General features: G+C 45.8%; 6 protein-coding genes across 6 annotated transcripts; 2 read left to right on the top strand and 4 right to left on the bottom strand.

The window, feature by feature from the left end:
• Positions 1-2001: 2001 nt before the first annotated feature.
• N7462_011407 (aldo/keto reductase) lies at positions 2002-3137 on the top strand (the record flags this gene model as incomplete). The annotated part of the gene is made up of 2 exons (XM_057083121.1): positions 2002-2410; positions 2470-3137. The coding sequence occupies 2 exons, from the start codon at positions 2002-2004 to the stop codon at positions 3135-3137; spliced, it is 1077 nt and encodes a 358-aa protein (XP_056927860.1).
• A 1084-nt stretch (positions 3138-4221) lies between these two features.
• N7462_011406 (dynamin family protein) lies at positions 4222-6734 on the top strand (the record flags this gene model as incomplete). Its single annotated transcript, XM_057083120.1, has 4 exons — positions 4222-6156; positions 6227-6488; positions 6541-6628; positions 6686-6734. 4 exons carry the CDS (start codon positions 4222-4224, stop codon positions 6732-6734), a joined length of 2334 nt encoding a protein of 777 aa, XP_056927859.1.
• Positions 6735-8007: 1273 nt separating this feature from the next.
• N7462_011405 (uncharacterized protein) lies at positions 8008-8869 on the bottom strand (the record flags this gene model as incomplete). The annotated part of the gene is made up of 3 exons (XM_057083119.1): positions 8008-8235; positions 8291-8558; positions 8616-8869. 3 exons carry the CDS (start codon positions 8867-8869, stop codon positions 8008-8010), a joined length of 750 nt encoding a protein of 249 aa, XP_056927858.1.
• A 2631-nt stretch (positions 8870-11500) lies between these two features.
• N7462_011404 (alpha/beta hydrolase) lies at positions 11501-12325 on the bottom strand (the record flags this gene model as incomplete). The annotated part of the gene is made up of 2 exons (XM_057083118.1): positions 11501-11845; positions 11903-12325. The coding sequence occupies 2 exons, from the start codon at positions 12323-12325 to the stop codon at positions 11501-11503; spliced, it is 768 nt and encodes a 255-aa protein (XP_056927857.1).
• Positions 12326-13927: 1602 nt separating this feature from the next.
• Positions 13928-14542, bottom strand: N7462_011403 (uncharacterized protein; the record flags this gene model as incomplete). Its single annotated transcript, XM_057083117.1, has 1 exon — positions 13928-14542. One exon carries the CDS (start codon positions 14540-14542, stop codon positions 13928-13930), a length of 615 nt encoding a protein of 204 aa, XP_056927856.1.
• A 2494-nt stretch (positions 14543-17036) lies between these two features.
• Positions 17037-19746, bottom strand: N7462_011402 (M protein repeat protein; the record flags this gene model as incomplete). Its single annotated transcript, XM_057083116.1, has 3 exons — positions 17037-17987; positions 18050-19500; positions 19557-19746. The coding sequence occupies 3 exons, from the start codon at positions 19744-19746 to the stop codon at positions 17037-17039; spliced, it is 2592 nt and encodes an 863-aa protein (XP_056927855.1).
• Positions 19747-20239: the final 493 nt, after the last annotated feature.

Raw genomic sequence — 20239 nt, 5'->3', positions numbered from 1 at the left:
GTGCTGTGGGGCGGATATGCGTGTTAAGGCTGCGGGTTTTTCAGCCCCATTTCAGCCTCAGGACAATGTGGTACGTGGCACAGAGCTCGGTTGGCAGAAATTTAGTAAATGAAAACGGGAGAAAATATATTTTGATTGGATATGATATGATATCTTCTTTACTTGTACATACGCGAGAAGTGTGGCTCGGCTATACGGCGCGCAATGCACAGCTTTTTCGATACAAATGCTATGCCGAGCTGAAAATTTTTTTGGGGGCTTAATGAAGCAGCCAACCCAATTATGAATAAAATGAAGAACTCTTCATGAAAATTGCGTTCATTTTGAAACTTCTAGTTCCACCAAAGATGATTACTAAATGGAAATGCTGTTCAAGTTTCGAGTAGATCCACCGGCATGCGCGGCATTTGAGATACGTTTGAAGGATCTGGTCAAGAGTAGACAATTTGGCTTTCAATATGTCTGTCTAGTATTGAGAGACATCTTCACATGGAAGTTGATGGTGAAGGAGATGACTTAGCTCCAGAATGAAGAGCTAATGCTCTGTATTTAAAAGAGAATACTTTCCAATATTGATTTTAAAAGAGACAGAAAAACAGACAAAAAACAGTAGAAAAAGCGATTACTAGATAGCGTACTTCACTAGCGAACAACGCACCGCATCAAAACGCGATTCCTACGCATCTCCTACCATCGTTCACCACCCGCTATGCCTCCAAAACGCCCTGAAAAACGCTCAAAATCGCTAGGAGGAGCAGCATAAATCTTAAATGCTATGAAATATAATCAAATGTTTTTCTTATATCTATCTATCTGCCAAGCTGCGTCGATCTACCACGTAACAGAGACTACGCTCCGTCGCCAACGCGTAGGGACTACTAGTTGGCCTGATACTCGCGCAAATTCCTCTCAATTAACACAATTAGAAGAGCATTCGCTTTGTAAGTAGATTATAGTACTAAAGTTACGTGATGTTTTACTATGTTTTCTGAGATTGCTGATATAACAAATATTCTACTCGCAGCACGCGGTAATATCTTCTCTTCTCTCCTAATACTTAGTGTTGGTATTAAGTACGTTACACGCCATATTTAATGACAATGAGGATTTAATGTACGATTCTCAAAGTATGACGACTGTTATACAGAATAAAGACCTAGTAAGCCCAATCGAGTGGTTCGATTAGCATAATACATAATTATTTAAAACAAGATTTAGAACAGGATATCTATAGATTTAACGAAGTCGGCTTTATAATCAGCCAGAATTGATGAGACTTTTTATTTGGTATCATGATTCACATAAGAATAGGTGCAGTCGGCGAGTGCCATATGTCTGAGATACGATCACTTCGGGATGTTTATCAGTAGCCGGGTAAAGGTGGCGCTGACTTGGTACTTGGCAGATCAACTGAAGAGCGACATTGGAATAAGATTTGAGGCTGAAACAATAGATTGCATTGTTTTGTCAAATCAGGCAAATCCAAAAGTCGTGAGCCTCCTAATGATTGAGTAATCATTGAGGGATAACTGGTGGTTTTATACAACACATAGATGCCATTAATGGAGGCTCTAATGTCTGAGATCGAAGTGAAGTAATATCCTTCAGTGAAGAATCGACATCTCTTGATTATTCCGATTTGCGGGTTGGGTTGGCAGCCCAGATGGGAAATACGTAAATAAAGATGCGTATATGCGCTCGCCATGGTATTGATTTTCCTGACTAGAGGTGACCCGTTGACTTGGCGCATCTGACACTACTACGCTATTCCCGATTCAGACAAACCCGCGAGCTGCGGGACGCACCGCGACAAATCGGATTTTGGAACATTTATCGCCTCGGGTTTTGGACGATAGATTGCCGAAGTATGCTGGAATCTCTGAGAGCTGGGATTTTTGAAAATGCTATAAAGCAGGGCAGCTAAGACGCTTGTGCTACATTTCAAAATATCTTTTACACTCATCTTGAATTTATCCAAACAGCCGACCGATTTAAGTGATAATGTTTGGGCTTCCGCTTCCAACCTCTCTTCAGAGGTCCCTTGATTCTACGAAGGTTCAATATACCCAAGTGGGAGCTTCTGGCCTTCGAGTATCATGGCCAGTCCTGGGGGCTATGTCCTTTGGACAACCTCAGGCATTTGCCCCGTGGGTTTTGAACGAAGAGGTCTCGCTTGAAGTGTTGAAGGCTGCCTATGATTGCGGGATCAATACCTGGGATACTTCGAACGTCTATTCAAACGGCCTTAGCGAGGAAATTATTGGAAAAGCAATGAAAAAATTCGAAATTCCTCGCCAGAAGCTGGTCATTATGACAAAGTGTGCTTTCCACGTGGGGGAGGAGATCGATGTCTTCGGGGCCGCCTTTGTTGAGCAGATGAACCAGTGCAAGGACTACGTGAATCAAGGAGGTAAGTGAGAAATTTAAATTTGAAGATACACAAGACTCCAAGGCTGATAAAATCTGCAGGGTTGACTCGAATTGGCATTTTCAACGCCGTTGAGAGCTCTCTCGAACGCTTGGGGACTACATATATTGATTTACTGCAAATCCAGCGATATGACCCTTTGACTCCGCCAGAGGAAACAATGAAAGCATTGCATGACCTTGTTCAAATGGGAAAAGTGCGCTACATTGGAGCAAGCTCAATGTGGGCAACACAGTTTGCAGAAATGCAATTCATCGCGGAGAAGAATGGCTGGACCAAGTTTGTCAGTATGCAAAACTACTACAATCTTTGCTATCGTGAGGAGGAGCGGGAAATGATCCGCTTTTGCAAAGAAACTGGTGTGGGTATCATTCCATGGTCCCCTCTCTATGCAGGAAGATTGGCACGTCCCCTGGGTCACGATGCCTCATTGCGTTCTAAGCGACCCTCCCCACATCATCCTACGGTCACTCCAGCCGACGAAGAAATTATTCGTAGGGTCGAGCATATGGCAGGGAAAAAAGGATGGAAAATGAGCCATGTGGCTCTGGCTTGGCAAAAAAGCAAAGGGACGGTGCCTATTGTTGGTTGTACCTCGGTCGAGAGAATTGAAGACCTCTGTGATCTACGGGATAAGTTTTTGACAAAGGAGGAGATTAATTATCTAGAAGATCCTTATGTACCAAAGCCTGTGGCTGGACACTATTAGAGTTGCAAATAGTTTATTATCTGTCAATTCCGAAGTCGCATTTTAATTTTTTAATCGAATTCAGCTGCCTCAATTACCCCTCACCTGAAATTAGTTTTGACCCCATGATCAATCCCACACGAAGAAATGTCAGAACACATATATGATGGACAATAGAAGATTTACGTAGCTCGGTGATAAATATTGCATTACATACATACAACGATATTGTAGCGTCTTCTTGGCATTCTCAATCTCGAAACATCGCCAAGCAGTAGAATAGGGCAGATATGGAAAGATGCCTTGAACGATGCGCAATGGTACTGACCATACATCAAGCTTGGGTGGTATTGCGGGCTACGAATCCTGCTTTAATCAAAACTAAAGACCTGTGCCAATAAATCCGTTTTTGGCCCCTTATCCTCTGACATACCCCTGTGCAAGAGCATTGTTGAAGCGCATTTATTCTCGATGGGTCTGAAGCTAAGCGCCTTTCATTGTTAGTGTAACATTAGCGTGTTCACAGTACATAAAATGACTGGGATAATTGACGCGTTTCCCCCGTATGAAACAACCGGCATCTTGGCATATGCAGTTCACCAATTTGCCGACAAGGTTCATCGCGAGGTCCGATCTGTTATGTGGGTCGTAGACTAAGTAGGTATTTGTATCATTGGATGAAGTATTGAGCAACCCCGGAATAGCCTCAAATTATTCCAAATATGCATCACAAGAAGCAATTTTGGTCCTATCGCCCAGTGTCTATTAATATAGTGAAACGTTTTCGCGCGAAGGGCGGGTAAGAGATCAAAATATTTCCTGCCCCTAGAATCGGTGCACTTTCTCGAGGGAAGGATTCCACCTTGAATTGTTCAAGATACATAGATGGGGGCCAAAGACGCGAGTGGCTTTGCTATTTTTGGAAGAAACTAAATAATGCAAAGTGACAAGACTATACAAGGATTCAATCCACCCAGGGGCGATGCGTTGGATACTTAAATATTCCCTTGTCAGCCAGAGTTCCCTACTCCAATTTCAACAGATTTCAGCAATTTCCCAAATTATTTTACCGCCATATTAACCGGAATTATTTTCAACTATCATCATGTCTTTTCTCCAGGAAAATCCTGCCATGCACCAATTGCAGTCGCAGCAAGCAAAGGTTTTGGACAAAATCGATGAGCTGCGTAACCTCGGAGTAGGAGGTCTTGTTGCACTTCCTCAGCTCATTGTTTGCGGCAGTCAGTCCAGTGGAAAGAGCTCTGTCCTTGAGGCTATTTCAAGAGTCCGGTTCCCAACTAAGAGCGGTGTTTGTACACGGTTCGCCACGGAGGTGATTCTTCGACGAAATCCAGAAACAAAATTCAAGGTTTCTATTGAGCCTGGAAACTCGAGAGAAAATGACAAAGAGCGACAGAGACTGCAAAGCTTTTCTTGTGAAGCATTTTTGAAAGACCAAGATCTCCCTAAATTGATCGAACAGGCCAAGGAATGTATGGGGATCGGTCATGATGATAGCCAATCTGAAAGGTTCAGCGACGATGTGCTCAAGGTAGAGATATCTGGGCCTGATCAGCCAGAGCTCTCATTAGTTGATCTTCCTGGGTTATATACTGGTTCCAGTCGGGATCAGGATGACGAAGGAATCCAGGTAGTTCGCGACATCACGGAAAGGTACATGAAGAACGAGAGAAGTATTGTCCTTGCAGTTATCAGCGCAAGGTATGATTTCAACAATCAGGAGATACTGAATATCGCAAAGAAATTTGATCCAAAAATGGAAAAAGTTCTTGCTATTGTCACCCAGCCAGATCGCCTAGAGGCTAGATCTGAAGAGGAGGATCGATATCTACGGTTTGTCAAGAATGAAGACATCAAATTAAAATTGGGCTGGCACGTTTTACGGAATCGTGGAGACAACGCCAAGAAATCTTCAGATGATGAGAGAGATAGCAAGGAAAGAGAATTTTTTGATCAAGGACGATGGGCATCACTCCCGCGTCGGCAGGTTGGGATTGAGAGTCTTCGCCACCGTCTGAGCACCGTACTTCTCAATCAAATTCGGCATAGTATCCCGAGTCTAATTGTTGAAATACACGAAAAGATTGAACATCATCGACAAGAGCTTAAACAACTTGGAACAGAAAGGTCAACAATCCAGGGTCAGCGAGGCTTTCTCTTGGATATTAGTAGCGGATTTGCACAAATTGTGAGACAAGCTTTGGATGGTCTGTATACCGATAGATTCTTCGATGAACAGGATCATAGTACCTCGGATGCTGCTGCTGAGACCATAGACTATCGCCGGCTCCGTGCTGTCATTCGTGAGCTTAATGAGTTCTTTGCGGATGCTATGAGCATAAATGGCCAACGCCGGAGGGTCGATATCCTTCCCATACCTGAGCCCCAATCAGACATCAACAACCCGACCTATCAATCATATCTGGATTGTTGGAGCCCAGAGCCAACTACCGAACAAGAGATCATCCATGAGATAATAGGGTTGGTCAAAACAAATCGAGGTATAGAGGTCCCGGGTAGTTCAAACCCACTGCTTGTGGGAAAGGTCTTTCGAAATCAAGCTTCACCATGGGAACGTATCGCTGAATGCCATTTGACTACATCATGGAAGGCAGCCAAGAATTTCATTTTCTTGGTATTTCAACATCTCACCGACGAAGACACTTTCTTGTCTCTCCGGGAGGCGGTGATTATACCAAAATTGGACGAAATAAATGAAACCCTGAGGAAAAAGCTTGAGGAGTTAACGTCTTATACGAAAACAGGCCACCCATTGCCTATCGGAAGGACCTACTTGAATCAAGTCTTATATTTCCGAAGAGAGTATCAAATGAGTTGGTTGAAAGATCACTTTAACCAAACTCAAACATTTAAAGGGTCAGAACAAAAGGAATCTGAGAATATGCATAAAAAGACCATGACAATGGAGGAAGTCCAAAATGCGGTGCATGATATGAAGTTTTCCAGTGAAGTTTATTCTGCGATGGACATTCTGCTTCAGATGCATGCGTACTACGAGGTAAGCTACCGTGTGGAATCAATTAAAAATATTATCATTTGAGTCACTGACTGATGAATTCCTCAACCAGATTGCGATTTTGGGTTACATTGATAATATTTCGATTTTGGCAATCGAAAATTGTTTGCTCCGTCCTCTGTTGACAATATTTACCAACCAAACAGTCAATAGTATGACTGACCAGCAGATCAAAGAAATCGCATCCGAATCTCCACACAAGCAAAAGGAACGAGAGAGACTGAACCAGGGGCTGGAGAAGCTGGAAAAGGGAATGAGAACGCTTAGAGCTTTCAACGCAGACCACTTAGCATTGCCTCGCGTATCTAGATCTGGTACTGTTGCTGACATATACCCGGCATTTTCTCTGCTAATGGTCACTCATAGAATCTCGATCTTCTTCCATTTCGGGGAGCCCAAAACCACATGGGAGAAATACGACTCCATTAAGCAGCGACTTCCACAAGCTTCAACTGTAAGTTTCTTTTCCAGACAACAAATACTCGCTCATCTGCTAATCATTAAGACAAAGAAATGACAAAGTGAACGATGAACACGATCAAGATGATGAGATACTATGAAAATAATAGTGTTCGAAATTACGCTGTTTTTGTTATATGAAGCCCGCGGAGGAATCGGAATTTCTTCGGCCGGGAATGATAAAGCAGTTTGATTGAGGACTTTTCGAAGAAGCGGTTTCCTCAGTAAGGTATCCGCCTGTGTCGATGACTACTTCTGCTGGCGCGTCGGCTGGAACGCCGAAGACAACTTGACCAAAGTCCAGTCCGAAAATATACATCAGATCGAGTCTGGAACCGGAGAATTAAGTACTTCTTTTCCCCAGAAAAGACCGAACTTATTAATATTGCCCAGAAGAGGAAAGGACAGAGCTAGTCCCAGATTACAATGAATGACACTACTACTATACCATCTAAAACCGCCCAGCTCCTAGGAGTTGTCCCTTGAACCACAAGCTACGGTAGAATGAATGGAAAAAGTAAGCTGTCAAACGAGCTACCAAGGTCAATATCGACCAAGGAAGTATGCGACGGCTTCGCCTCGTGTAAACGCTATGATAGCAATACGAAGCGTCCGTCAGAAATGTTGTCAACTCAATATCGATTGCCTGTGATAATCCACGTCAGAGTAAATTTATGGCAGTGGATGTCATTAGCACAAGTTTATTCTTGAAGGGAACTCTATTCCTTAGCAGACTCAGTAGCAGACTCAGTGAGTCATCACCATTTTGTTTGAGTTCAGCTGACACCGGCACCTTTTCAGAAGATGCTATATGACTGTAAATGTGCAGGGTGCATTGAAATCTATTTTCAATGATACCTTTCGTTCTTGGTGACAGGAAACCATTAGGTTGACATGAGAACATTGGATAATCAAGGTTATGTTCGATGGCCATAGCAATTTGCCAGGCACTAACATAGGCGAAAATGATTGTTAAGAAGTATCGGATTGTAAGAAACATGCTTAAACTAAGGTACATTCCTTCTTTGTACGGGCTCTGTCTTGAATATTTGATGAAATTTACATTGAGTTTCGCTGCCTGCTACTATCTTTGTGCTGCTAGCGTCCACTTTGAGTTCAGTATTGGAGGATCTGCCTGATAGATTCGTTAAATAAAAAAATAAATCAAAACAATAGTCGAGTCATTGAGTTACATCTATCACAACATATGGGAGAAGTGGTGCTTTGTTAAAGTGCTTAATCGTTTCTATGCGGTTAATAGACTTATGCAAATACATTAAGGATATGTTGCTTAGGTGGGAGTGAAAACATATAAGCTAGACGCCCTTGGAAATAAAACAATCAGAGTATCTGATCTGAGATAGCTATGCCATATTAGAAGTTCATGGTCTTGAAGAGTTGGTTAAGTTCCCTTGTCTTAAGACCCGCCATGATGAGAATTATGACAACGAGCATCTCCGGAACAACGCTAATGCAGACTTCAACTGCTGTTGAGCTCAAAAATTCAGAATGAGGATGTTCGACTCTGAGTATGATGGAGATGACAGAGTATACAAGGCGAATACCGTTGAAAGGGAGGGTAGCTATCACGCCGTACAGTAGCTATGAATCTTGTTAATAGTGCCTGGATTGATGAGCAAAAATGAGAGAGACTTACCAGTGTCCCATTACGATAGGTTGAAGTCTTCTTGATAACGTTGTATCGAAGCGAGAACAAGGAAAAGCCTACGAGAACGACCCAGCCTAGGACAGCGAGAGTAGCGCCGACCTTGGTAAGGGTGCCAGAGACTGAGTTGGGGCCCTTTTCCATGAGCTCAACAACACCGACGACGTTCAGAATAGTGGCACCAAGGACAAGGATATGGTAATAAATTTGATACATCCACTCCTTTTTGCCGTTAATCGTTGGATCACGAGCAAGTCTCCTAAACAAGACGCATTGTTAGCCTCTGTGTTAGTCGCTAGCAACTTGTGGTACTCACGCTTCATGGAGAATTCCTGCACATGCAAAGAGCAGCGGCGCCAAACCGACGCTACTCAGAATCATTGTGGTTTCTGTGCTCGCAAGACCGGGCTTAATTGTCAATACATCGGTAACAAGGCGGAGAGCGCAAAAGAGCTGGACATAGAACCAGCCCAAAAACCCGCGTCTCCCATGTTTAAGATTGATATAAGAAGCTGGGATGGAGAGAAAAATATAAATCACAAGCTTGGCTGTAGAGAGCGCGTCGACCATTTTGATGTCTAGTCAAGTTTCTCCTTAGTTTCCTCTTCTTCCTTGCGAATAAAGCGTGTTTCGATATGGGTTGACTGATTATTTTGTATGAGCAGATTTCGGCCAACTTAAATAATTATTTTACTGATCGTAGAGTCTATTGAAATCAGCATTTTAGACCCACCGACATATGGGGCAACAAACATGAAGGGGCTGTGAATATGCCTGTTGATGAACTAAACCCAATATGGTAACCAGCTCGAGTACAGGGAACGGGATTGGTGGAGGCGAATGTTGCTGAGCGCCTATCCTTCTTCTTAGTTGGCGGCTTAAACTCGGCACTATTTGCGATTTTGTTTGGTTGCAACGTGTAAAAATATTTTTTATTTCATTTATTCATATACTTCAAAAAAAAAGCGAAGACCCGTCGAGGCAGTAATCTAATTCGAACAGAGCGCGGTCTGATCACCAAACTCCATAATAGAGTTTACATTCGAAGTGCTCTCCACTACCATGGTCGATATGGTTACTCTTTTGAGAGTCCAGCCTTTGTGAACCAGATGCTCATCCGTTTACTGACTCACAGTTCTGGTTGTTGTCTGTGCCGTGCTGGGCGTCCAGCAGTATGCAAATTCCAAAGATGTCCCCGGGGGCATCAAAACAACCGACTGTGATAAACCAGCCCCCACCTTTGTCCTAGATCAAAAATCCCGCTTGCCTTGAGAAGTTGGCAAATTGGCACACTATAGCGTTTCCATCGTTTCATCCTAAAGCCCAAGGCATACTTCTATTTGCGGGAGCTCCTTAGCTACGATCAAGGCTGTGTGGCTGGGAGACCTTTACAAGATACACGCATCATCATGATTAATGTATTCTGCAGTCAAGAAATCAAGCATAACTATTATAGCCACTGATAGGATACTAAAGACCAGACCCTCAGAATTTCAGACCGCAGCCTGGGGAGGATCTTCAGTTTTGGTACGTGAAAGGTTTAGTTTAGGATACAGCCAAATCCGACACCCCTTAGAGTACCCTGGTAATGTTTGGACACACAGTGGAGTATGTGTCCTCATTTTATTATGTGGCTTCTTCTCGGCAGAATATACTATGAAGAGATTGCCCGAAAAGGCTTAGCCTTTTTATTAGCGCTCTCTCATCAGTCTCATTAGAGTCATACGTGGATATTCTGCTCAGCCTCGCGCAGAGAGGAAACGATGTTCCAAACATAGAGCTGACTTTTGCTCTAGAAAACAATAAAAGCCTGGAGTAACCCAGAAAAATAGCTCGACTCTAATGAAAGACAGAAATTTTGGAACCAGCAATCCCTCAATAATTTCGACTGTTTAAATTTTCTGTTCTCAATCTGATATACTCCTGGCCTCGCCTTTTATATAGTGGTCTATCATCTCATCAAGCCAGAAGCTGCAAATACCCTCACGATACACTGAAGACGAATCACAATGTGTCTCTTTTTGATTCCTTATCTCCTGAAGAAGAGACGAGAGAAGAAGGAAGGAGTACCCTGCGCTACCGATGGGCGAGCACCACAACCTGCTTCAGGGCGAGGCAATATCTCAGAGATCGACTCTATCTCAACGAAATACAAGAATGAGCCCAGTAGTGATAGGCTCAGGATGAGTCAGAATGATTGTATGTGCTTCGGTATTCTTGTGTGTCGAGTAACATTGTTGACGTTTTTCTTATCCATCAGGACCTGTACTTAATCCACCATTGACCGGATTGTTGTTTATTGGATGATAAGGACAGAGGTCCTGTTGATTGCAGAGTGCGATTGAAGCTTATTCTGAGTGTTGTATGGTCTAAAATGGCAATATCAATTTTCATTGCATCAAAGAATTTGCCTTTTTATATACTGCTTGGCGAGCAAGTTCTAGATAAGGCCGTCGGGTATCCTCTTTTTACAAATGGTAATTTCGCTAGGGGTGTCTGACTTAGCGCTACTTCCTCGAAACCCAGCGTCATAACACACTAGTAAGCGAGGCAAGGGATATTTAACACTCTATACCAGCAATACAGATAGTCAAGATGCCAATCCTATGAAAATAGGGCATGTTCTGTCTATAACCCCATATCATTATTGAGAACAACGATATGATACTTCTCTAGTCCACAGTCCAAATTGATGATTTGCCATGTGAACAAGACGGTACATCCAACCCAAGAAGGTAAACTCAGCTCTCAACTGGCTCTTAAGAATTATTAGCCTGAGTAGAACATTACCAATCGGGGATTGGATAGTGTAGTTGGGAATAGCCAACGATAGATTGTTTCTGATTAGATGCCAATTTTCATGGTCCACATTCTTTACCGATATAACTTCACATCTCAAATAAAGAAAACTATAACTTCTACAATTTTCCGCTCAGACAGTATCTGTTTCTTCTTTGGGAGATCGGCATCTATCATGGGGTTTGGTGGCTTGCTGACTCTTTTTTTAATGCGTTTTATCCTGTCTGCTAGCCAGAGTTGCGGAGCAGCCTGGTTCAATAGTTACGTTGTGAAAAGGCAGCCGTTTCTGGCGTAGAAAGCGGTCATTTTCAGTGTCAATTTCGTAGGCCCTCAGAATATAGTCATAATTTTTTCACTATTATTTGATAGTTTATGAAAGGTAACTATAAGTGAGTATAGTTTCTACCACTGCTTAACTATGTCAAGAATAGTCTTGCATAACTCTTCAGTGGCTGACAATTGTGCACTATGACCACTTTGGATCTCTCTGGTGATCCATTTTTGCCCCGTGGCTTGCAGCATTGCGAATTGCGCTTCATAGGGAATGGCCCGGTCATTGACCGTGTGAATATATGCGATACGATCTCGGAAGGCATCGGTGTCCCAGCTAGTCAGAGGGCAGGGACTCCGAAACGAAGTCAAACCTTGACCGATGGCTGTCTTGCAACTGGCATCAGCAAGAGTGGGATCCACATCCTGGAATAAAGGAGGCTTGGGATCATCGCAACGAAGCAGATTCTCCGTTTCCTATAAAGTGGGTATTAGACTCGAAAGAATGCAAAGGGGGTTCTGGGACCATCGTACATCGGCCCACATGTGTGGCGGTAGTTGTCCTCCAAATGAATCGATCACGCTCATTCCGTCCCCACCATGAGGAAGGATAGAGGCAATGAAGATCTGGCCAAGCACAGCAGTGTTCTTACCCTCGGTGGTCCGATCGGACCTCCCAAGGCCTCGAGCCGCAGCGCTGGCAGGCATCCCGCTATATGAGTGGCTGATGAGAATTATGTTCTGCTGGCCGATTTCGAGAAGTGGAAGCAGCATTCTGGACCGAATGTACTCAGCATCATCGGAAGCTGTCACTGCATCCTGGGCTCCGACACTGGGGAGCAGAGCACTCAATGCACCATAACCCGCTGACTGTAGGAGATGAAGCAGGTAGGCATAATGAGCTGGGTTCTGAGATGCCCCGGGGACGAGAACAAAGACGGGCTTATTGGAAGTCATGACAAGAGTAGGTATCGGTACCATATGAATAGAACAAAACAAGCTTCATTGTTTCTATTTAAATAAGGGCTCGTTGTGGTCATTGGGGGCCGGCCCCCCCCGAACGGCCCCTTCCAGTCTTAGTGGTACTTAACCTTGACTAACTGAATTTGGTAACTAAAGCGACGTGCATAATATGAGCCTAACTGGATGTATAGGCAGAGCTAATGATTATAAGGAAATGCTATATAAATGGAGTAGAATGTCAGATGTGTCTTGAGAGATAATCCCTTTCTTGCTGAATGCCATACGAGGAAAAGGCTGCCCACATTTTCAGTATTCCGTGCAGAAAGATCCAACAGAGTCGAGGTTTGCAGCAGAAAAGCTCCATGTCTACTCCATGAGTCAATTGAGTGAGGGAATAATTACGTGCCCAGAATTAGGGAATCTAGATTTGAGCTTATGGTTTCCTTGAATGTATGTCACAACTATTTGGATCGCTGCATTTAGATCACTAGAACTGCTTTTCACGTGATTCATCAAATCATCAAAAGGTTCATAGAAGCTGGAAAGACAGGTATCATAGTGTTGTAGAGCGACAGTCTGGAGGCCAAATTCATTTGGTTGATATACGATGTCGGCAGAAATAACTTCAGTAGAATTTAAGTTGGGTAAGGATAAAGGATGAAGAGATCCTCAAATTCGTGATGAACCCTTTCCATTACATAAAATTCCTCAAAATGGGCTTTCAGCTGGTGATTGGTCTTTTCGGGGGATCAAGGCCTTGCCCATGGCAAGCCAGAAGCCGAATGTATTGTCCTCTGCCGCGGGATCCCCATTGTCCTCCGGTTGGCCCCCACAGTCCATTCATGTCCAGTGGATTGAGTCACTCTCATTGCCTCCTTCACATAACCGAATGGCTTTCGATCAAGGTCGCTCAGGTAATTCTTGTCAAGGGAAACCTCAAAGATGTGATCCAATCCGCGCTGCATCGAGCAATCTGCACCGAAAGTATTGAGACCAAAAGAACCAGTAAACCTTAAACCCGTGGAGAATGAAACTTGAGGATTTATTTGACGGCGAATATTGACAGTTCAGATCGACATTCCAGTCACTCACTTGACTGGCGAGCATGGCTAGAAAAACCGAAATCGGAAGCATCCCGGATAAGAGAGAAACGGGAAAAGATAGAAAGCACTGGAACAGAGGCAGGCGTGCTATCCAAGAGGTGAAAGAAAAAGGCCAAGAATAGATTTACCTGTCAAAACTGGCGAAAACCTGACGTGTGTTCAAGGGGCTTCGTGGACCATGACCAAGACCCCCCCGTCAAAGCTCAAGTCAGGGCCGCTCATAAAACAAACAAAAAGGCATTTGCCCCCAGGAACACCGACCGGAATGTGCTGACACCAAAAACCTCCCACCGAGCCGTCATGAGTATATTCTGAGTGATTGAGACTGTATTTTGTAACATATTTTGAGCAGCCAATCTGTGATACGACTCCGGTGTTCGAGTCTTATTGGAGGCTGAACAACCGGTTCTAATTGAAATAAAGGCTGAATATCATACATTCCTTCTCAAGCCCAATACGAGAATACTATATCTGGCGACTCGGCGTCTCCACTTCAGTAACCCGTCGTGCTGGCCGGAGAACTGGCGACATCGATGGGGCCAAAATTCGTCTTCCTTGACTTCTCGCGCAAAGCCAGGGCCCCGATGAGAGCCATCAGGTCAAATTGCGTGCCATAGTCCACAAAGACTTCCAAAACCCCATCTTTTTGGACACGGCCACCGCCCGGCGAGAAGACTGCGAGGACTTCGTTTGCTTCGTCGACCAGCTTATGACTCGCGCTAGGGCCAAAGCTATCATTCATTTCCGTGTTTTTCCAAGCGAGACTTCTCGCCTGGCCTTCAATCGTCATCTGAAGGGTATAGCGAGTGGATATGATGCCTTTCTTGTTCAGGCAGACCGACGTGGTCGTACTGGGTTGACTGGGATCGGCGAGACTGAGTTGGATATTCGACGAGAAACGAACGAATTTGCCTGACCCCGCGACCGAACCGTCGGTACTCGCTCCGGAATAGAAAGTGAGGTCGGGTTTATCTTGGCTGGGACTAGAATTTTTCACGTGGTAGATGACGGCACCATCGGAGGTGACTTGGTATTCACTATTCCAATTTCCACCCGATATATTGTATCGAGTCGATGAGGTTGGTAGCTTTGCTGTGTACTCCAACATGGTGGGTTTAGGGTCTTGCAGATCTTTTTTTTTTGGTTGGGGAAAAGGGTTTCTAAGTTGCTACTCGATGTGGGGGCCTCTGGTCGTCTTATATCGCTAATGAACTTGGTTGTGCCGCCCAGCGATTCGCGTGGCTGAGTTTTTCTAATCCTTTCTGGTGATCCAAAATGATACGAGCCCTCTGCTACCACGTGTGACGCGAGGAAGGCTGTGTTAAATGGTGGCGTTAACCCTTCTCTTCGTGTCCCCGCTCTTCCTTGGCTTTTTGCAACCTCTGGTCGCAGACGAATACCCCAGGAAGCGCAATATTGTCCACGAGCATGATTCGGTAATAAGTTCGAATACGACAATATGGACCGGCTTTGGGGTTGCCTCGCATTGCCAAGCTTGGCTAGAATCAGGCATGGATTTGGGGTGGGGAATCGCTTCCCCTCCCCATTTATTCATTTATTCATCTGACCCAGGAAACCCAGAGGACATCTGAGCCATCACCGGAATAGCCTTATGGAGGCTATTCTTTTTGCATACGAATTGACATTAAATCCTTCCGACTTCCATGATCAACATTTGAAACAAGGAGATTAGCCCCCAAAGCCCTGGAGACGCTGTCAAGTCTGCTACATAGCCATAATATTTGATCCGACCGAGTGTAGTGGTCGGATCCAGCACTGACAGCAACGGATAAAGGCCAGGCCACTAGGGTCGCTGTCATGGGTGAAATACTGACCTCAATGCTGGGTGAGTGGCTTTCCAAGAAAGGGTCGATGTGAGCATTAAAAAAAAAATGAGATCCCTTGGCACAGCTCCGTGGCGACTGAAAGAAAAGCAGATTGGTGTGCCGTAATGTCGAGATTGATGAGCATCTCGACAAAGGGAAACCTAGCCAGCATCAGTAGAAGGCGCATTTGTAGGCTGCCAACTATCAGGCGCGTGGCCCGATATCGATTCCAGGCTGCTGCATGGTAATGCGATGAATAAGTATGGGTGAAGCCTCCAAAGTGATGGCTAGCATCATCGCTGAGAGAGCGCACGACTGAGAACCCCCAGCTGTCGGGAATGGCGCCTACCCACATTGCCAAACTCCGATCAAGGTCCTTCGCTTTGCACAAGAGACTCTCCAATTCGCGTTGAAACCATGAAGTACTGTCTCCCACTTGAAGGAATCTCACGATTTCGGATCGCAGATTGGAAACACGAACAAATAAAGAGTCAAGTACCAGCATTGGCTCATTTTCATTGAGTAGTTTTCCCTCCTCAAGCCATTCAGGGACCATCACGCCTTGTAGTATACATGAACGAACCTGTAATGTACGTCAATATCGAGCCATTTGAACAAGTGTACAGGGCCTTCACAATTGTTCGCCTAATCACACTTTCCAAAACAGAATTCTGTTTCCAACCCTGTCTTCGCCGCACCTGTAATAGACCAGCAGCTCCTCTACTGTGACCAATGTTAGGCGTAGATTGACAACCTTTGGGCTCAGGGTTCGAGGGACGGAGCAAACAATGGTTGTATTGTCCGTGGGTTGGATACATAATGTTCTTGAACAAGGTTAGCGCCCATATAGTGACAGCTCATTCTTGGACCTTACATCGTAAGTGGCCAACAAAGTTGTGACAACAAGGAGCTGATCAAGCATCTGACTGGAAAGTTCTTGGAGTTCACTTCGCATCGATCTAATGCTGCGCGCATAGAACTCACGCGCAGCGTCGAGTGCTCCATCAGACATCATCGCCCTTCCAAAGATAGCGAGCGAAAAGGCGGACAGCGATAAATGAAGAGCCGAGCTTGATGAAGTAGACCCCAAGTACTGCAATGCGAGGGATCCATACTCATGTTCCACGTCACGTAAATCGCCAGGCCACCCTGTAAAGTTCGCAAGCCAATAATTGAAAGCCCGGGCTTCTAGTGAAGGCCAAAGATGTGATGGCAAAGTTACAGATTGGTTCTGGATTGGAATTTCTTCGATCAGACGTTTGCGCGGCCTTCTTTGTTGGCCGTGTGCAAAGTCATTCTCATTCTTGAAGAGTAATTTTGCTTTGTCATTTGATCCCCAGAGACAATTCCGGCCTGCCTTGACGCATCGTCCACAATCGGGTCTGGACAAGTCGCACTAAATATGGTAAGTCTTAGAGGTTCCGTGCCCCTATGAAGCGTATGAAGATATACCTTGATCCGACGAAGCTTGCAGGTAGAGCAAGCTGGGCTTGGAAAAACCATTTCAGGTGTATGTATTGCTTAAGCATCCATGCGCGTGCCCGTTGAAGTTTGGCGGTGTCGCTGATGTTGGGGATTGGGGGACTTGGCGAGTGGCGGAGTTAAATGTTATCTCCGGCAGCCGCCTAATTCGCACTCCAAGAATTGCTTGTCGCGTCTCAGGAGTGAATCGCTTCTTGAATTCAATGTATTATTCATGGGGAGTCTGTCTAGCCAATATCCTAGTAATGAAGAAAAGTGCCATATATACAGGGAACAAAAGTCCGATCTATTTACTCATTTCATCGTGCTATCAACCAATTCACGGTAGATCTTCTTCAAGTCGGCGATATCGGCCTGTAGTTCTTCAACTTGTTCACTCTTCTCGCCGAGCATCTCGAGAGTGGTTTGATATCGTTGATCTAGGTCAGCCAGCTTGGCCTCGAGCTCTTGCACGAGGGAGTCAGAGAGCTTTCTCTCCTCTAGTTCGCGCATGAGGTCAACCACTTGCTGCCTGGCCTCATCGCGTTGAGATGTAACACGCGCAAGTTCATCCTTGGAGCCAGCACGCTCGCTTTCTAGTCGACGGACAGTGGCACTCATACGCTCAACCAGTTGCACAGACGGCCCCGCCCCGACTGTCGACTCGGAGATGATATCGTTGATGCCACGAGACGGGGGCGCCTGTGTACCACCATAAGCAGACGGGGTGGCAGGATCAGTAGCATCAAAGAAATCTTCGGGTTCGAACGTAATTGAAGGCGTCTCCATGATCATGGATGGAGTCATAGTTGTGTTAATGGGAGGGGGTGAGAGGGTCCCGTGTGTGACTGAAGCTGGGTAGGAGTTTTGGCGCGGTGGCGTGCCGATATCAGGCGAGGCGGAAGGAATAGTAGATGAGCGTCGGCTGGAAGGCCGATAGTCGAATAAGCCAGAAGGGACAACATCTCGGTTGCTTGAGCGCCGAGTAGATGGGACAGGGGATACTCCACGAGGATGTTGCAAGTTGTTCACTTGCTCTCGCCACCTCGCACGTTCTTCCTCTAGCTTCTGAGCCCATGCCGCATCGTTGGTCCTCTTTTGCTCCATAAGATCTTTCTGAGCCCTTGTCACATCTTCCGTCACTTTTTGAAGCCTTTGTTGTACCTTCTGCAACTCCTGCATGCGCTCTTCGAGCTTGGCCTCGAGGTCCTGCTCAGCTTCCTTGGTATTTTCCACTTCTTCTTCAAGCTCCTTGGCCTTCAGTGTCTATAAAGAAATCTAGTCAGGTAAAATAATCGCTGTATACTGGAATTTTGATGGCGTTTTACCGATTCGCGAAGCTTCTTTCGAAGCTCCCTCTCTCTGTCCCCTGCCTGATCTCGCTCTTTCTCCGCGGCATCCAACCGAGAAATATAGGAGCCTTCCAGGGCATGCCAATTTTCGCTTGCGACCGAGTACTGCGTTTGTAGGGTCTCAATTTGCCGTAGAAGTTTAGCTTGAGTTTCTCCAGTTGCTCCAGACGAGGCCTCCTCTGCACGAGCTCGTAGGCTCTCCATCTTGCTTTCTAAAGCCAATTGTTCTCCTTTCAACTCTGTTTCAAGCATGCGGGCCCTCTCTTTCTCCTGATTGATCTTTTCCTTCAGTTCCTGGACTTCTTTCCTGGACTTTTCTTCATTGATGTCGCGTTCAAGCTTCACGCTGGACAGCTCCTCCTCCAGATCAGCAGTTCTCCGTCGTTCCTTTTCAAGGGTATCCGACTGAGCTTTGGCTTCGGCAACTTCGGCTCGGGCCACGGCTCGGCTGATCTGTGCCTTCATTTCTTGAACAGTTTGGGTCAGGGCATCGTGCTCATGTGTGACCGCTTCAAGGTCTTTGGCTGTTTTGGTATGGGATGAAAGTAATTCGTTTGCGCGTTTCTCGGCAGACTCGGCCCGTTTTGCTCTGGCCTCTGAGCTCACCAAGTCTCTTTCCAACTTCTCGGTCCGTTTCTTCACTTCCAATTGGGATTTCGTGTTGTCATTGAGTTGCTGCCGAAGCCTCCTGACCACAGTGCGAAAGTTCCCGGCATCTGATTGAAGTCTCTCTCCTTCTTTCATCAACATTGCATATTTCCCCCTCGTTTCTTCCAATTCCCTCTTGTGACTCCCAGGCGACGCGGCAGCAGCAGCCTCCTTGGCCGACTTGGCAGCTTCTTCAGCCAAGCTTTTGAGATCTCTCTGAAGTGTGTCAATCCGTTCCAAGTATTCATATTTCTCTTGTTGCCATTGCGAATCGGCCGCGTTTTCATCATTCGCTTGTAGTTCAGACGGCAAATCCACGCTAAGTCGTGTGCTTTCACCCGATGCCCGAGTGCTGAGATCATTAGCTCGCTGCGAGAAGGTGAGGCCTTGGCTTGAATTTTCGATATTAGAAGACCGCTCGCCAGTATCGATTGAAGCTCTGGGAATTGACTCTGTAACGCTAATCTCGGTAGATTTGCGTACAGATGTCCCGGATTCATAGCTTCCCCGCGGCGCGCTTGCTTCCGACGTGGTATTGCGTCCATGGGACGGAGGGTTTTGGTTCTTGTCCGCGATAGCTGTCCTAGATGCAAGACTAGCATCGACGTCCATGCTCGATCGTGTCTCGTTGCTTGGGGCTGGGCTGGCTGGTGGCGAGGAGATTCGACTCGGAGACGACTCCGAGTTACGATTCGCAGTGTTGGACTTCACGACGGCACGCGCTAGGCGCTCCTGTAGACGATCGTTTCTGCGTGCGCTCGAAGAGCTCCGCGATATCGCTATGCTGCATGTTAGCAGGGTCCCGCAGAATCAGAAGCTTGGTGTGATTCCCTACAGCCAGCTGGAGATTGTGGGAGGGGCGACCCGCTCTTTTCTTTCTCATGGGATTTCGCTTGGGTGTTCTTTTGAGCTTCCTCCTGGTCCATCAAGATGGTGTCAAGCCGCGATTCCACGCCCGCAACTGCTTGCTGAAAGAAACTACCCATGCCCCATTTAGCCTTGGAGGGCTGTTGATTTTGCGCCATGGCGGAAGATGTGTAATAAGGAGGCGATTTCGCGACTAGGCAGCACAAGCCTTGTGTTCAGTTTGCATGGGGTCGGTGTATTCTGCGTTCAAGTAGCCGAGTACTGGTGAGGAATGGTTCGAAGCGGAAATGTATAAGAAAGCACACCAGAGTTCAATTTGCTCAAATGGAAGCGACACACCCGAGGCTGGAAACGAGGGACTGGCAGCGGAATTTCACGCCCGCGTACACGTACAAGGCAGCAGCCACGTTGCAAGCTGGATGCCACACAGGCAGTACTAATCAGAGAGAATAGAGGAGACAAAACCCACAAAGGGGAATAATGTCTTGCGTAGACCGAGAAATGTGCTGAAGAGAAGCGGCAAAGAGAGAAAGGCGAGTAAAATGTTCCGTGAAACCGTGAGCCAAGATCTGTTGTGATGGACGACATGCGGTCTTGGCGGAGCTTCCGTCATCCCTCCCAAGCTCCTCTCCTTCTCACCACTGTGACCCT

Source organism: Penicillium macrosclerotiorum (genome assembly GCF_028827735.1).
Source record: "Penicillium macrosclerotiorum strain IBT 26536 chromosome Unknown utg000012l_segment0_segment0, whole genome shotgun sequence".
In the NCBI taxonomy this organism is placed as follows: Eukaryota; Fungi; Ascomycota; class Eurotiomycetes; order Eurotiales; family Aspergillaceae; genus Penicillium; species Penicillium macrosclerotiorum.
This window is presented reverse-complemented; position numbering and strand designations above follow the sequence as displayed.